This window comes from Tetrao urogallus (assembly GCF_951394365.1).
Source record: "Tetrao urogallus genome assembly, chromosome: 1".
Taxonomy (NCBI): domain Eukaryota; kingdom Metazoa; phylum Chordata; class Aves; order Galliformes; family Phasianidae; genus Tetrao; species Tetrao urogallus.
In genome coordinates, this window is record NC_136813.1 from 49408430 (window position 1) to 49426822 (window position 18393).

The 18393-nt window shown below is 38.2% G+C and overlaps 1 protein-coding gene across 1 annotated transcript in view; it reads left to right on the forward strand.

Annotated features, from left to right (window-relative positions):
* GPC6 (glypican 6) overlaps positions 1–18393 on the forward strand; it is a gene marked incomplete at both ends in the record, with an annotated part of 726193 nt that overhangs the window by 657849 nt on the left and 49951 nt on the right. The window contains 3 exons of the mRNA XM_079536577.1: positions 489–619; positions 7735–7878; positions 12442–12471. Of these exons, the coding sequence (XP_079392703.1) occupies positions 489–619; positions 7735–7878; positions 12442–12471 (305 nt within the window). The remainder of the gene's footprint in view (positions 1–488; positions 620–7734; positions 7879–12441; positions 12472–18393) is intronic.

Below are 18393 nucleotides of genomic sequence, written 5' to 3' on the forward strand. Positions count from 1 at the left end.
CTATGGCAGAAATCCAATATTCATCTGTGGTACGTATTGAGAGAAAATGAGATCATTAAGGTTAGAAAGAACAGCTGCTTTAATTATAACACCATAATATATCATATCAAAGTATTCATCATCTCACACAGCCCCCAAGAACATACGCCAGGGATTCATTTCTATCATCTTGCTACTTCTTGGGACAGAGAACACATAAGCACACTCCAGAGGTCTGGCTGCTTCAAGTGGTGTGATGCTGTGTAAAATAATTGCACCCCAAGCTCGATAATGCTATGGCAACTACTATTAATCTAACTTTTACAGTCCCTGTTCCTCTTTCGATGGTGGTGGTGGAAAGGGGAGACATTCCTGCTGACTGGGATCTACACTGCAGGCAGGTTCCCCACTGCCACACATCCTCACACTGCTGTCCGGAGCGCTCGGTCTGCCTGAGGCACCTGAAGGTACCTCTTCTTTAAGGGAATGGCTGCTTTGTGTTTTAACAGATGCTATGCTTCTGGTAGCGGAGAGATTAGAGGGACCATTCAACATTGAATCAGTCATGGATCCTATTGATGTCAAGATTTCTGAAGCCATCATGAACATGCAAGAAAACAGCATGCAGGTGTCGGCAAAGGTACTGTGTGGGTCACGCCTTCTCTGTTGCTTACTATCACAAGGAGGAGAAAAAAACTCATCCAGCACTTTTTTTTCTGCCCAGGCCTTAAGAGAGATTGTCCAGACAATAGAAATTACATTTGTTCGTTCAATAGTTCACTGGGATGCCTTTGAATCCTTTGTCTAGTTAAACAAGCCTGAAGTTTTTAAAATGAAGACAATGGGAGAAAAGTGTCATTTAGCAAACTTCAAATTAATAGTTGCAAGAACTTTGGGGAAAACAGACACTGCTAAAAATTAGAGGTAACTGTAATACTCAATACTCAGCAGAGTGCACTCAGTAACCTCTGCCTGTGCTTATCTGTGATTCCCCATATTAACATCCACACACGTTTTGATCTGTTTAGGTCAGGCTACAGCACAATGTGTTTGAGGTGAACAGAAAATGATCCATTTAACCTCCTTTAATATCCTCTCCAGGGAAATATCATTACATTGGACAGCCTCTGATTAGCAGACCTCAGTTTGATGGAGTTTTGTCTGGATTCTGACATAAAGATAAACAGAGTTAATGATACCAGCGTCCTCCTTTCCATTTTTAGTGTGTCTGTGTACACAGACCACCGCCACCTCTGAACCCCATATTAATAAGGTCCTTTGAATTCAGTAGCAGGTGCTGTTGAGGCAGCAATCACCAATTAATGTGTTTTCCTTAATATGCATCAGTGCACTGCAGTTAACAAAACTGAAAGTCAACAGTTTGCCAGGTTCTCTGCATTGAGAGTTTCCACCCACATGGATTTCCCAGCAGCCAGTTAGGTGCTGGCGAGATGGCTACCTGAGTCGGTGAGTTTCCATTGTTTGAAAGGAAGTTGCCATGGCTAGGAAAATTGTGAGGATAAAAGGTTAATGTTCTTCCTGCCAGTCCAAAATTAGATTATTTTACAGGCCCACTGCTGTGGGATTATAAAAATTTCCTTCAAGACGCTATTACTTTCAACTTCCCTGAAGTTACTTGGATTTTGAAAGTAGTCTACATCCTGAGCAATGAGACTTTGTTCTGGCAGCAGTGATCAATGAGTTTATCAGCCAAACATTTGGGGAATCAAAGGCCAGCTTCAGAAAACTCAGCCCTTACCTCAGAAAAGAAACAGAAAATATTTTCACTGAAAGCTGACCAAAGGCTCAGGTGTATTTCCTTTTCATTTGCTCCAATATCACAGCTTTTCTGTTAGTCAGGAAACTGCATTCCCTGCCAGAATCCAATGACATCACCTTGGCACAAGCTCATCACACTACTCATTTGCAATAGAGGAGGCTGTATGTCATATCCCTCAGAAATATTTTATTTGCTGTAAAGGTTAATAAATCACTGAAATTCCATTTGCACTCTAAAGTTTTTCTTCTAAGAGGAATCTTATCCAATATTCTCTCAAAACTATATCAGTGAAATTTATTTTTCCACATTTTCACAGATAACTGAGCTGTCTTTGCTTGAGGGGCTTTTGTATTTTCTGTTTAGACCATTATTCTCCAGAAATGCATTTTCCTTGTTTTCCTAGGTTACATCCCTCTTTTTTCATGCCCTGACACATAGAAGTGTTTTATTATTCAAGTATGAGAGAGCAAAGTCTTGGGGTTCAGTTCTGTGATCTTCTACGTCTGTCATGTCAAATCTATAGAGATGATGTATGAGCAGACTTTGCACCATTCATCTATTGCCTAATTTTTCTCCCTTATACATACTGACCACTTAGATCTTCAGTGAAAATGACAGATACCTTACCAGATGTAATGGGGTGCACAGAATGCAATTGCAGATCTAATGTAGGAGAAAAGCCACGCTTGTCAAATATTCTGAGACTCTGCTCAGCAAGCTTCAGGCAGCGTGTTGAAATCGTGCTATTTTCTCTTTTTTCAAACAATTTTGTACCTTGCATTTGACTGTATCCACTGAAAATGTGGTGACTGGAAAAAATCACAGCCTATTTTCCACAAGTCAGTCAATGCATTTTTACAATGGGAAAATGATGATGCACTAACATCATGCTTGCAACACCCACATACACATACATTATTCTTCACCACTGGCATGCATCCTTTCCTAACTGAAAATCTGTCTGATGTCTACAAAGAGTCTCTAAGCTTTGTTCAGTAGCACTGAAGACCATTTTGTATTTTATTTCTCTCTTCAAAGGAATGGGAAAATTTACAACAAACCGTAGTTTTTTCAAGTAACTCTCACTAATCTCATCTCCTTTTCAGACAGAAGACCCAGAGATCAATTAAACTAATAACCATCCCTCTCCTTTTTCAATCATTTGAGTAAATTGCTCTGTTCCAAAAGTCATTCCCATTAAAACTATCAGTTTGCCTTTGTTTTGCAAGATATATGTTTTGCATTATACCATCTGCAATTATATATTGGAATTTATTTGAGAAAAATATGTTAGGTATAATAAATTTGCTGTACATCACTGTGCATAGGGAGGCAAAATTCAATGATGTGTGCTTTCCAACATAATAATTGTATTACAATATGCACAACCTATTCAGAACTATTTTTCTGAGAAATAATCTTCATGGTTACAGTTGTACTGATAAATAAAAGGGGGATAAAGAACAGTGCCTGACCTTGAGGCCCGAGTGCTATAGACCAATTCATTTCTATACTGCTGAGATCTACATTCTTTGAAGTTGTTTCATTCAGCAAAGAACAAGTAGGAGCAGTCCAAGAAAAAGCCAATGAGCTAACAATTAATCAGTGCAGACAGACAGGGCTTATTGCTGGAGTTCACATCTTGTCTTTCATTTCCTTAGGAGATACAAACCCTCTGTCTTTCACTCTTGATGGGTGCACATCAATATTGAAACAAAATTGTAGAGGTGCCACAAATACCTCTTCTATCTTTGTATTCCTGACCAAGGACATACAGTCCCAGCCATATCCCTGTACCTGTCACTGCATTAAATGGAGCATCTCTGCTCCTAGGTCATTGACTTTTCTTGTTTGTAAGCTGACTGTAGTTCATTCTTTCAGCACAGTTCACATTAACCAGGTACTAGTATTATGCTAAGATCTTCCAATGCATCCTGAGGCTGGAATCCTCTGTTTTCTTGACAGTCTACATTCAGCACTGGCTGCTTAAAAAGTCTGGCCACAAATCTCTAAGCTTCATATGCAGTTCACCTTGTGTGGCTGTCATGTCCCTGATCAACATCCTCAAGAGGTCTTTATTTTGCCTCAGGGAAAGTCACATTTCTGACAGCTGCAATATTTGGAGATGCTTTTCAGAAAGCACCAGTGGTTCACAAAGTCAAACCCCAAGGCCTACTGCAAGAGAAATCTACATGCTCTGAATCAGATCTGAGTTTCCCTTTTCCAGAAATATGCAAAGACTAAAGATCATCACAACCAAATTCCATCACTTTATCATCTAACACTCACAGCCATCCTGACAGAGTACCTTCTGCAAACCGTCCTTGCAGAGTGAAAAAAGCTGTCAATCTAGGCTGTCTGTATGTTTTAAATGTAGGCTTGGCTAACTGGGTCTACTCAGACTTCAGTAGTCTCTGAGGGCAATATCTGGTAATAATCAGGTTGCAACAGATTGACCATAAAAACACGAGGAAAAATTTCTTTACTGTGAGGCTGACAGAGCACTGACTGGAATGGGCTGTCCCAAGGTTGTGGTGTCTCCTTTTCCAGAGATATTGGGACCTACCTGCACACCAGCTGTGCAACCTGCTCTAGGGAATCTGCTTTAGCAATGGGGTTGGACTGGGTTATTTCCAGAGGTCCCTTCCAACCCCTGTGATTCTGCGATTCTGAGTGAAGTTGTGCTTCTCCTGATAATGTCTGAGACATCTTATTTTTATTACTGAAATCTCTGTCATTCAGCAGTGACACGTATTTGTGATCTGAAAATAAAAGTGGTATAATTAGTAAATCTATATAGTCTTACTCATGGCTCGGCTCATATTCAAAGTGTAGTCATAACATACATATGCTTATCTCTTATTCTCCTTCTCTCTGAGAATATTCAGGGAGTTATCAAATATCTATGATCTTTTCAATCCTTGCCAAAACAAACTTGCTTGAAGTCTTCACAAATGTCCCATAAATCTGGCAGTACCTTTACCTTTCTTGCTTGCTTGAAGTAAAAGAGCAAATCCTACACTTCAGTAATATAAATATTTAATATCTGACTTCTGCAAGGATTGCTTGTTCTCAAGAAGTGGAAGAAAGCTCACAAAACAGCAAAAAAGTGCTGCAAAATGCAGAAAATTCCCAATTTTGTTGTATTTGTGTAATTTTCATTGTTCCTCAAAACACAACGTATATTGGGCTATTTTCCACAGTTTAAACCATCTGGTTTTATAAATATTTGCATGACTGCTCTAAGTGTTATTTGGATACCATGCCAAGATTTTTGCTCTTCCATAAAGGCTATCCCCATAGCTGAGTCTCCTATTAGTGAGTCTTAAATCATCTTCTATCTAAGCTGATGGACGTGCCATTTTAATCTATAGATACATGTTCCTTTTTGGCAATTACTCCAGTTAAAAGGACGAATGAGCTCCATGACATAGCGGACTACTTATGTATTATTTATAAGGAGGAAATCTTCATAAAACTACCTGTCCAACTTTCTTCTTAAAATAGCCCTAGAGTTTCATATTAACAAAACCTCTTCATTTATCTGTGTTCTTTCCAGAGCCCTGTACTTTAAGAATATAATGGCACTTCAGGAAAAAAAATCAATACTATTCTATTTGAAGATGAGAGAGTCAATGGAGCAAAGTTGTATGGAGGCATTCAATAGGAAACACTGAGCACTAGTACATCTAAATAATAGTATGACTCAAAGCTTCATAGATTCAGAAATTCTTTCTTCTGGGATTCAAAATAGTGAGTTCTCCTAGGAAAAGAACTCCTTTTTCACAGTATCTACTCACTCATCCTGAAGTAGATAGCTCCATTTAGTCAGCTCAATAGAAGTAATTTTACACTGGCTCCGCTGATTCGATCACATGGCTTCATTCAAAGCCCCTGACCACAGAGGTTTTCTACTCTTTGTGGCACCTTAGGATGCATCATATGAGCTTCAGCTGCAGTTCAGAGAGGAATGGTCTCCCATGTGTCTTGTGTTAAGACAGTCTTACCAGATGTCAGATATCCTAGGATGATTATAGATGCTGATGAGAAAGCAACCAAAGGGCAATTTTCATCTCCACTGCCTAAAAGTGGGTGTTTAGCTCGAAAACAGACACCTACATTCATACACCTAGACCTTGATTTCTTAATTTCAAGTGGAATTGCTTCTCCAAATTCAGATGAAGTGGACAGCACCAATTATATATAAAGTACATTTTTTTAAAGAGTGGATTTTTGCTGCTAGCTCACGTCATTTGTAATGGAATACCAGCATATTTTCCTATAAATTGTTCTGAACAGCTCTGTGAAGTACTTAATGTGCTTCTTCTTAGGGAGCATTTGTTAATTTCAGGTATCAGCTTTACATTTTCTGTCTTGTCAGTTCATGCCTGTATGCAAATTAGAAAATGTGGTTTTGGCACTCAAAATTTAGTTACAGATCATTGCATCCTTACTGCATTTTTGCCAAGTCATTTAAAAACTAAATGATTTCTTCTTCTGTGATCTAAAAATTGCTATCTAATTTCTACCTCTGTTATTGTCTGGTTTTAAATAATTTTGTTCACACAAAACTACTTACTGCCTACAACTATGAAGTGAAATGCCACAATATCTGTGTTAGTTTTTCCAATATGTCACAAGAGAAATTAAATTATGCAGACTTATAGCTAATCCACATGATCATACAGGTAGCCTAACACATTCTGTGAAAGTTAAGAAGACTTAAGGCCAGGCTGGATGTGGCTCTGGGCAGCCTGGTCTGGTGGTTGGTGACCCTGCACATAGCAGGGGGATTGAAACTGGATGATCATTGTGGTCCTTTTCAACTGAGGCCATTCTGTGATTCTATGATTGAGTATCCACACTTTCCTCTGAAAGTCAAGTTGCAAAATTGCCATTTGTCTCTGTAAGCAAACAGCTTGATTGTTTAGTTGGCCAGGAGGGACTTCATAGATACCTGAAAAAACAGTTAAGATTCTCATGCATAACTTATCTATAGTCAGAAGAAATGTGTAAAATTTTCCCAGCACATATATTTGTCATTTGGACAAATAGTTTGTGTTTGGCATTACAGTTTTATAAAAACTAGCTTACAATAAATGATGATGTTTAATTTCTTTTTCTTCAGAATGATGGCAAAATGTTAAAAGTAGCCAAACTGTAACAAAAAAGGGTTATTCCAGAAGTGAAAAAGATGGCATTAAGGCAAACACTAAGATCCTATTTCATCACAGAACTTGAAAAAATGTTATTGCATGAATATTCTACCTCCTTTCAGTTGACCGGCTTCTGTAAGAGTTCCTCTGGGATACATACCTAATGCTCACGGTCAAATGTGTCTTCTATTCACATTAGGATGCACAAGATATATGCAACTGAAACTTCATTCCAAATGAGAGAATATGAAAAATCTCACAACTCAGAACATTATCTTCATACCTAGAAAACAAACACACTTCCAGATAACTATTCTCACAGTTGCCCACTAAATACAGCTATAATCATCTCTCGTATCAGGCCAGCTAGGAAGTAAGAAAATAATCTAGTCATATGACTCTTTCATCACTGACCTTTTCTTTGAGACTACAAACAAAATTACCAGATAGGAATAGCTGTAGAGAAGGATTATGAATGAACTGTGATTTTGTGAAAGTACCATGTTCAACAAAAGCTGAAATAGTTATTAAACAAGTCCTGTCACAAAGGGCTCATTTGTGCTTTCAAGTGTTAAATTCTTAGAATAATCACCTTTATGAAGTAGGTGTTTTTTAAGGACCCTATCTGTTCTTATGTACTCACTGAGTAATTATTAATGCTTAATTATTACACTGAGTTTTTGAGCAAGTGCTCTATTCACTGTTACGAAAATGTCAGTAAAATAAGAAGTTTCAAATATATGAGAGTAAAAAGAGGATGTAAAACACCAGTCTCCCTCTTTTTTATGGCTGTCATGTAACCTACAATATCTTTTTCAGGTTTTCCAAGGATGTGGTCAGCCTAAGCCAGCACCTGCCCTGAGGTCTTCCCGTTCAGTCTCTGAAAACTTCAATACACGGTTTAGACCATATAACCCAGAGGAGCGACCTACAACTGCTGCTGGCACAAGTTTGGATAGGCTGGTAAGGCAAAATGTACTTCATTCTTCAATAAGTAGAAATGGCTTGGTAATACAGTAGAAGAATGATAATCTCTTGACAAATTTTTTTTTAATAATTTCATAATCACTTCATATAGTTTCTGTGCCAACTGTTCTGGCATTCAATAACTTTTTTTCTCCCATTGGAAATACGACAGAATTGCATTCTAGGAGAACAATATGACTCACTTTTTATGTATTAGAAATGTTAGAAGACAATAAATTCTTTCCTGCAAGCCAAAAATTAGATGAGCCAAGAAAGGTACTTTGCAATATGAATTCTCTTTGAAAAGTAATCTGCAATAATACTTTTTTTTTTTTTATTAAGGTATTTAAAATATCTAATACATCTTTAGCCATCAGTTCAAGACATCCACTTGCAAAGGCATGCTGATTTGTTCCACTCCTTCATTTAATAATAAAATAACAACTACTTTATTTCCATCCATCTCAAAAATTGACTTTTATCAGCTGAAACATGAGTGATCATTAATCTTGTTTTATTTAATCAATCATTTCAAAAACAAGACTTTAACACAAGATTATTTTCTCCACTACCAGTCATCAGATTTTCATTTCAGATTATGATGCTCCTGCTATTTATACATCTAAAGATTTATAGTACGCTAATTATTATAGCTTATACTATCTCAGCAATTATCTCAAAATAAGGCCAATGGGCAAAATTAAAGGCTTGTAAAGCATCTGAATCAGACAGTATAGCACAGCCTCTGCTTGCCATGGTTATTGCTGAACACTTGTACAGCATTGGTCTGTCTTTTAGAAGAGACTCATGTTCAGGCTGAAGGAAGAGTGAAAGAAGAGAAGCAACCCATTGGGAATAGCAGCTGGTAGCTGGGCCTGAGCATTTGGTGGGATGTTATTCTGCTGAGTGCCTGACAGGTTTGAGCTGCACTGCAGCATGACAGTGCCTTGCTATGGTTCTGATTGCGAGTCTAAACTATCTAGAAGTTATTCCAGTATGCACCAGACACCCAAATACACTAATTCAATCAGGATCTGAGTCGCTCCTTGGACCATAATTCCGTAAATTTATTTGATAATCACCACAGTAATCCATACCACAGATCACACCAAAGTCTTTCCAAAAGCCTATGCTGTAGAACATCCATTAATCTACTGTATTCCCTCAATCTCTGTTGCAGTTCAAATGAAAACTATCAACTTTCTAGTCAGGACATGGGATTGCTCTGCAGCTAAACCCAATATTTTGAGTTCTCTTTTTCCCTGGAAATGGTATAGCTTGATTATCCTAAAATGAGGAACAGAAAAGATCTCTGTTGTACAGTTAGGTCTCTCTAACACAGTAGATTCATAACACAGTATAGCATCTCGGGCTAAAAATCTTGCTGGTAATGCTCAATTCATATTTGACAGTATCTTAATTTTACCCTATCTCTTGAGATTCACAGAAGCAGTCCTTTTTGCTTGGTGCAGTGTAGGGCCTGGATCTTAACTCGAACTTACCAAGTTGAAGTTAAAGGTCATTGAAGCAAGCAGACTTTAGTCATGCTCTGGTCAAAGTTAAAGGCTGAAAAAGAGTAAGGTGAGAGGAAAGCCACAAAGGGAAAGAAAGGCTGGTAGCACAGGTCCACTTGCTATATTGTAAGAACTGTTGGAGCATTTTTGCACTGAAAAATGCTTCATAAGATCTTCCATGTTCGCTTCTAAATATTTTTGTCTTTTTACACTACAAACTTCCAAAATACTGGGCAGCATCTTGAATAAAGCACTAATGTGAGATAGATATGCTGCTGGCCTTTAAAGGCTGTAACAAATGAAAACTGCCAGTGAAGGCAATCCCTCATTACTCAAAATAACTTCTAGAATTTCAAAGGGGATTTTTCCCTATGCAATTGAACTAGCTTTATTGAGGCATTATTTCAGAAAAAGAAAAAAAATAATAATAATTTAGCATTATTGCTTTTTCTGCGACGAGTTATTACAGGAAAATGGTTATTTGTCTTTCTTGCTGGTGATATTTAAAATAGTAACTATTCATGCCCTGTTAGCTATGTGTGTGGGTATCAAATCCATCTCCAAATGGCAGTGATACATGTGTTGTCTCCTTTTGGGTTGAGAGCAACAATCCCTGAAACTTGAGATGGCCACTGATCTGAGCTGGAGCGAGGAAAGGCTGTTTATGTGGATTAGGGCAGAAGGCCTTGTTTCAGAGCTGTAATCCCTTAGCAACACTTGGGAAAGGTCACTGCCTACATCTCACACCATCCTCGGTAATTTTATCCATAAGGATATAAATGTTGCACTCCTGCCTCACAGGAGCACCATTCAACCTGCCTACATTAGACTCTCAGTGTGTTACGCGATGAATCATTCCTTAAATCACGTATCTCTCTTCACTAACTATAGACAGAACCTGGAAGAACAGCTTCAGTTAGATCCTCCCCATCCTTGCATCATTAACAGGACACAGAAAATCCCACTCAAAGCAGTTTTCCAGTATGCACACTGATCATTTCCTATTGCTTATTAAATACAAATGTACAGCAGGATGAGAATTTTGATAGTAGTGTCAAATGTTTAAAGCCCCGTTTGATTATTATAGATGTAAGAAATACAAATAAGGAGTAATTATTATCTGCTTTTATGTAGAGGAACTTTCCCTCATTGAGTCAGCCTTACATTAATGCTGTTAGAAGTCTATTCTGGATATTTTATTCATAAAACACTGTTAGACCATTTAAGTTTTAACTGTCACCACAAAGTCCAAACATCCAGCTATGCAAGCCTCAAAAGGAGAAGTAACAAACAATTTTGCTTTCATGTCTTTGACAACGTGCCCTTAGAAGTGACTGAGCTTAGAAAATATTTCCTCTGCATCTCAAATAGGTAGCATATCTGAATCAATTTTTAACTCATGCTCATATTCCTGTTTATGAGCTTAATTCAGTTGAGCATATTTTATCAGGTATGTTGCAGAAAGCAGATCTCTCATAAGGAGTCTATAGTGAAACAGTCAGGTACTGAAGCCTTCTGAAAACACGCTTCTTCATCCTTGCTGAACTTGTTTAATTAATCCAGCTATTGCATTTCAAGAAGAGAGGTTTCCATGTGTTACTGTCACAGTTCTAACCAGAAAAGCTTAACAAAGAAAAAATAGATCAAAATTAATTGTGAGAAATGTGAAAAAGCCCTAAAGCATGTGGGTTCATGTAGGTGAATTTAAATGTATTGGTTGTATTTAGGAAGTCACATAGATATTGAGAGAATTGTCTAAGCATGGGCGTAAAGCCCTATCTGAGACTCCTGACTGTACTAGAAACAAGGGACTGACTGATGTGGTGAGAAGATTCAGGTACCTCCAAAGTAGCTAAGGGGAGCCAGGTAGAATATGCTGCAGCATCTCAAGCAGAACCTATGTTCAGGCAATTACATCAGGTCTTCTCAGCATGGGGCCTAAAAGCCAGGCTCTTTCCAAAGTCAATGGAGAGAGACATATGTCTTCAGAGAGTGACTTACCCCAGCAGCTACAGACACTGCTCACCGAGTGGGAAATGAAAGTCTCAATTTAGTTATCCACATTTAGATATGCAACGCTGTGATTCTGTGATTCTGTTTGAGATGCCTCAGGGTATCTAGAACATCAGACTGAGCTGGCAGTTAGGACAGTCCTTCAGGATGCCTGTGTTCTCCTGGACAGGGGTTGAAAATAAAGTAGGATACCTAAGATGCCTACTATCTGGCATCTGACTGTCAGATCCCCTTAGTTGGGATTCAGCTGCATAAACAGTCACTTAATACTACTTGTAACGCCTATGGTTTTCAAGATATCTAAATGTTACTAGAAAAAAACACAGAAAGCCTGTCTGGAAGCAAGATGGAACCTCAAAGCTACTGAATTTATTTTACATGCCTATATTTAGGTAACACTGAATGTACTTTGTATGCCTATATTTAGGGAATTGGATTCCAACCTATTTCTCTCCTGGTTATAACAGAAGCCAAAATGAGGAATTTAGTGATTAAATGTAGAGATCAGTAGTATAAATATATACAACTGTCTTTCCAATTTTGATGCCTAAATGACTATCTCAGATTTGAATATCTATTTTTCATTTTTAATCGAGAGAAACGATGGCCATCATTCATTTGTCTAAACATAGGTTTATGCAATTGAGATGTGATTAAATATTTCTAAACTATAATTTAGCTCATAATGTACATATTTAAACCTCTCCGAGAAATCATTTCCCAGCTCTCTTCTACAAAGTGCCAAATAGTGACAACTTTAGGCTAAGGCATCTAGCAATTGCATCTAATGTTAAGATAAATAGTGTCAGAAATTAAATAACTTTTACCGTGGAACTCATCTGCTTCTGTAGAGTACGAACTAAGATTTCTTATTTAATATATACTGCTTTTAAAAACTCGTTATCTTCTCTGTGGTTGCCTGTTTGGTATAACCTGTTTTGTTTTTCTTTTCTTTTGTTTGTTTTGTTTCTGTTTTGTTTTATTTCATTTTGTTTCTTCTGTTCCCTGAATCTGTTTCCCTCTTGCTTCCCAGAGGACTATCTGGAGGACAATGCAACATGGTGTAAGCTTTGGTATTCTTATTCTTCATCTTCATTCCCATTTGTCTTTGTACAGTGCTGGGCTAAACAATTCTTTAAGTTTCAGATTCACCATCTTTCCTTTCTGTGTCTCAAGTAGGCTAAAACACTGGCAGTAATTTTACACTAAGTTGTTTGGTGCTGCCCAGAGCTTAGGGCTGCTGATTCTTTCCAAACAGGGGTGCATTCCCTCAGTGAACTAAAAGCTGCCCTAAGTGTCTACATGATCTCAGCCACCATATATGCATGTGCAGCAAAGCAGACACTGCAGTGGCACCAAGCTCTGGGGCCTGTGTGTTGAGATAGATAGCACTCAAGCAAAGGAAACAATCTCCCAGGCCATCCTAGGCTCCCTAAAGCTATCCTTGTCTCACTGTCTAATCTTGGGCAAACCACTTAGATGCTTTGTGTGAGCTTGCAATGTAGATCCCCTTAGTCTTCTCAGTTTCAGAAGTTTTGTGAGTTTTGGAGATCCATGAGTTTCAGACAAAGGCCCCCTCAGCAGGTCAAGGAGAGTCAGGAAGGCAGCACCGCACGGGTATGCATCACCTCACTTGTGAAGTACCTCACAGCTTTTTCCTCACAGGCCTATTATATCCTGCTTGTTAGCAGGACTAATTAATCTACAGAGCAACATGTTGATCTAGCCGTACCTACTTCCTGCATTTGAGCAGCCTCAAGTACCTCTGAATCCACCGTGTCACCATACAGCACAGTGCTGCTTTTATTCACCTGGAATTTCTCCCAAGAACATAAAATGCAGCCTGACCTGGCTGGACGTGTGTAAAATAATTCCACGTTCTCTTTCAAGAGGACGTGGAAGCTTTCTTGATTTTCCACAAGGGAGCTGATGCACTATTAACCATGTAATGCATAATGCACATGCATACTATGCAGACAGGCAACTGAGAAATTGGCCATAGCATTTGGGGAGTGATTTACATTCAAGCACAGTATAGTGGCTGCATAGATAAGTGGATGAAAATGCACCCAGTCTGAAAATTAAACCCTTTCATGCTCTTTACTTGTGGGAGGTGAATATATTTTGTCACACTTTGTAGGAAAATGTTGCCTTATCTTCCCTCCTGGTTTCTTTAAAATAAAAGTAAATTAAGACTCAGCTTCTATGAACAAAAGAACCTGAAATGGCTAATTTAGGAATATAGTGGGATGTATTTTAAGTGTCCATTCATTCATATTTTTAAAGTATATTTTATTCCATTGTGTAATGATTTCTGTTGCAATAAAAAACTCAGTAGTAACCTAAGAAATCCGTTGTGAACAATTCCTTCCCAATGCACCAAAACTACCTGAAGCAGAAAATATAATTCAAACAAAACAAAAAAATCAGTAGACCAAAATTAACAGGACAGTATACCTTGAAGACACTGAGGTGAATTGCCTGGCGAATCCTCTGGGGTGCTCCCAACAGCAGAATTTTGTTAGAATCCTTCTAGTCCAGGGTCGAGACATGTTAAATATATGCAATGATAGCACAATATTCCTGAGACAGGATGTTTATTGTCCAGATTTTATTTCTCTAGAGACTCTAGAATAAAATCAGTGCTTATAAGAAATGAATTTTTCAAACACCTTTTGCATACAGAGCCCATAGGGAAAAACGCAATGAGTCTGTAAAAGACTCCATAATTCAGAAAGTATTGGTCACACTTTTAAGAGTGAAGCTAACAGACTCACACAAGATGCCTACTGGCTTCCCACAGGCTACTCCCCCACAACGCGTAGATGTTGTGCTGTTGGACATGCCATCTCTTCCTGTGTGCTATTAATTATCAACAGATCACTCCTGTAAAATGCAAGCTGCTCAGCTCCTGCAATTTTAGATCTTGTGTATTTAGAGTCCCGCTTCTCATTATCTATCTGGATACAATACATACAATTAATAAATAAATTTTTCAACATTTGTCGTGGTCATTTGGTATCAGATTTAGGATTCGCTTGCTTCTTCTTGAAGAGGTGTTCACTTAGAATCAGATTTTGGTTATCCTTGGTTTCTATGTAACTGCAACATCTAAGTTTAAATCTGCGCTATCACATTTTCCTTTCTGGTTAATACTAGTGGCAAAGGTAGTGAGTGATGGCAGCTGTCAGAATCCCCACAGGAGACCTGCCTGAGATCAGTTTTTAAAAACAGTGGTATTATTCCATAACCCAGCTGAACAGTTCTGCATGCTGCTGTCCCTGATGCATTGCACTCCTAATGTGCATGAAGCTGTTACTAAGAAAGTGCTTTATTACAGTGATTGCCTCTGTCTTCAGGTGGAATGGGTCAGCCTGCTGTTCAAACTTGGTTTAGTATGAGTAAGGAAAGACTATCTTTCAATAATAGCAGTAAAACTGTTCTCTGCCTCAATTAATTGTCCAAGAAAATGTAAAATCTTGATCACCATGCAGTGTCTCTCTTGCCTGAATAGGGATGTGTTGTCCGACTGTCCCATTGAACACAGCATTTGTTTTGAGCATCTTTTAAAAATGTACTTGTTAGGAAGTTGAGCTTCCTTTATCCGACGGGTGTCAAAATCCACTTAGAGTCATCATCTCACTTCCAGGAAAGTCTTGGAGGTATAAGAAGAATAATGTGCATCTGTTACCATTATGTGGCATAAAAAGCCCGTAAACAGAACCTGCTCCCAATTACTAGACTTCTCTACAGGCAGTGAAGATGAAAAAAAAGGCAGTCATGGGTCTTCAGTTGTTGAGGCATGAAGTGATTCCAGAACTCAGCTACTAGTGTAAAGAAAAGCAGGATGTACAGGCTAAATTTTGCATGTGTGCATATCAATCAATAAAAACATGAAGTTGGACTTATTTGCTCTATCTTTTAACACATTGCTATTTAAATCTGAGACATTGCGCCATTCTCCTATTAATCAATGGCAAGATCTAGACACCTCCAGACCTTGCTTAAGGTACTCATTTGGAAATGACAAGAATCTGAATTAACATTTGAATTTCACATTTCTCCCCACCGAGTATGAAGAGAGTCTGAATGATTAGCTCAGACAGCCAATTTGTAGATGTCTTAATGTAACTGCAATACCAGGATTTGGAGTTAGAATTTATGAAACAGAAGTGCACAAAAGGAGAACTGCATCTGCAAAATATGTTGATTGATATTTCTAATCATATTTCTAATATAGTTATTGTTGTGGTATTATCAGGCAACTAGGAGGTTCACTAGTGTGCAGAAAAAATAGTTCATTCTGGAGGCTGCACAAATTGGTCAATGGCAATTCCCCCCACTGTAAATATGGATTAAAATCCAGTTCCTTCCATTTGATATTTTTTATTCTGCTCAGAAAAGGGTATGGTTGTTTGCTTTTTTTCAATATACAGAAATTTTTTATTATCAGCCTCTAGAAGATGAGCCTGTAGGAAATATATCAACGCTGTTCTTTCAGCTGAAAGATAGATCACATTTCATGTCTGTGTATGAATCTTTGCAGAAGAAAAAGTAAATTCTTAATGTTCTTGTTAATGCCACAGAAAGATACTGACTATATAAAAATCCTCTGCAATTTAGCATTTTGACATAATACTAAGAGAAGCAATTGGTAGCAGATCTTCTCTCTCTACTTGCAGTACATAAACCATGCTCATTTAGATGCTTCCAAGTAACATGAGAGTAACAACTATGACTGACTACCTGTCTGAAAGTTGTTATGCTGCAATGTATTCTTGCAGGTTTAATATGACTACTAGCAACAGGTTCTAAAAGCATTACTAAGTTTTCATAAAAAAGGGATTTTGTAATATATCACCAGTTCATTTACCACTAGAGAATTAGAGGGTCCTTTTGTGCAAGTGATCACAGACCATAAGATATCTTCTCAGCATCAAGTTAGATGTACACAAGTATGGATACCAACCAGAGAAATTAAAGCTTTGATTATTTCTGAATTGCAAGAAGTGATTCTCACTCTCAAAAGAAAAAATATGTGTTACCCTATAGTGGCAATTAGTTCTCTGGAGCCTTTTTCAGCAGTTTATATTGTGCTAGATTGCAGCACACAGATATATTGTGAACTCATATCAGGAGGTGCAATGCTGGACTCCACTAATAACAAATAGTAGGTTACAGCAGACTAAAAACTGATTTCCCAAGCTCACACATTTTTCTTGGCTGTTATAGAAATTGACACCTTATGGACTTTTAAGTATACTACTAGTAGTTAAAGGCAGGTAAAATACTGGAACTAAGAAGATTAATCTCCATACATACAGTGACCCTTTGCTGAACTTGCCTTAGTCGAGAACAAATATTTTACATTTTAATAGATTTCCTATATTTTCTTCCACCTTTTCTCTCCCATTCTGCAGTTATATCAGTGTATTAGTTAGTATAGGTTGGTCAGACAGCAATACAAAATGCTTCTTTAATGTAGCTGCTCATAAAGAGAAAATATTGAGTGAGTAATTCTAAATATTAATTGATGGGAAAGACAAGACCTTTAGTTACACTGGGAAGGAAGAAGGAAAGGCTTCATCATATCTGAGTATACCATATCCATCATCAGCTAAAAATTAATCTAAAGTTATGCATGCTAACAGACCCAGCAGCACTTTTTTGACTGTAGGTCTGGGTGTAGACACTAGCATCACCATAACTCCAATGCTAGGGCAAAATACATAGCCCCTGTATTTCTACTTTAGATACTAAGTCATCCTGGAAAGCAGGAACATACCTTCAAGTTCCTTCACTAAATCCCACTCTGGACAATGGCCTGTACTGAGGTACGCAGCAATAGTGAACTACAGCTATAGGAATAGGAGTTAGTTGTATGGGCTCCTTCCACAGCCATCTAAGAAAACAGGCATTTTCTGAGCATAATTCCCACAGTCTGATGTAGATGTCTGCAAGAGATCACACGAATAGACCCTTTGAAGTACCAGTGTTTCTCTGTCAGCTATGAGGAATCTTGGACTTGACAAGATACTTAGCTTGCAGAGGACTAGAGCTGAACTCCTACTGAGCAGTCAATACCTGATTTCTGCACAGATACATCTACCAAAGTGAAGATGACTGAGGACATTAGTAAATATGTAAACAACTGTTGGTTTTCTTGTATTTTGCTTCTTACACACTGTGTACGTGTAATGTGCATGTTATTTCTGGTTAAAAAAAAAAAAAAAAAAAAAAAAAGAGTGATACAATGTCTAACCCAGTATCTATAACACAGGTGGAGCCAGGTTTGTTAATCTCCCCTGGTAGCAATGAAGAGCTAGTTAGGGTGATCAATAGCAGGAAGGATTATTCTGCTGAAACACAAATGCCTCATCTAAGGGAGGGAAGGGAGAAGTTCTGAAATATCAAGGCATCTACAAGGAACTAACAGACGTGATAAGGTCCTTGTAGGAGTTCTTCAATCTTCTGAATGCTCCAGAGGACTCTGAAATGTCATTAGACTCAATTATTTTTGTTATTGAATGACATGTGCAGGAGATATTTATTAGATCCTAAATCAGACCAAAAATAGACATTCAGCCAAGTGAATAACTCCCTAGACTCCACTGCCTGGAAGACCAATAGGCTGAAAAGAGAGTCGTCTGCATGGGAACTGTGAGGTCACAACTATTGAACTGGTGATTGAGCACCTGGTGATTGAGCACTTGGCAACGGTGTGTGGCTGACCCAGGAAACAAAGGCAAATTGTCGGCACCTATATTTCACACTGACCAGATGGGGTGGAACCATCCTGGGCCCATATAAGGGCCAGTCGCAGATGTGAGAATATCTCTTAGACCTGAGCTGTTTCCTGAAAAATGCTGCTTAGCCAAAGAGCCACTTCATAACTTGGTGAGGTCCATTCCTCTTTGTAAATATGGCTGTTAGCCTATCTATGAATGCTTTACCTGGTGTTGGTAAGAACCTGTCAGAAGCAATT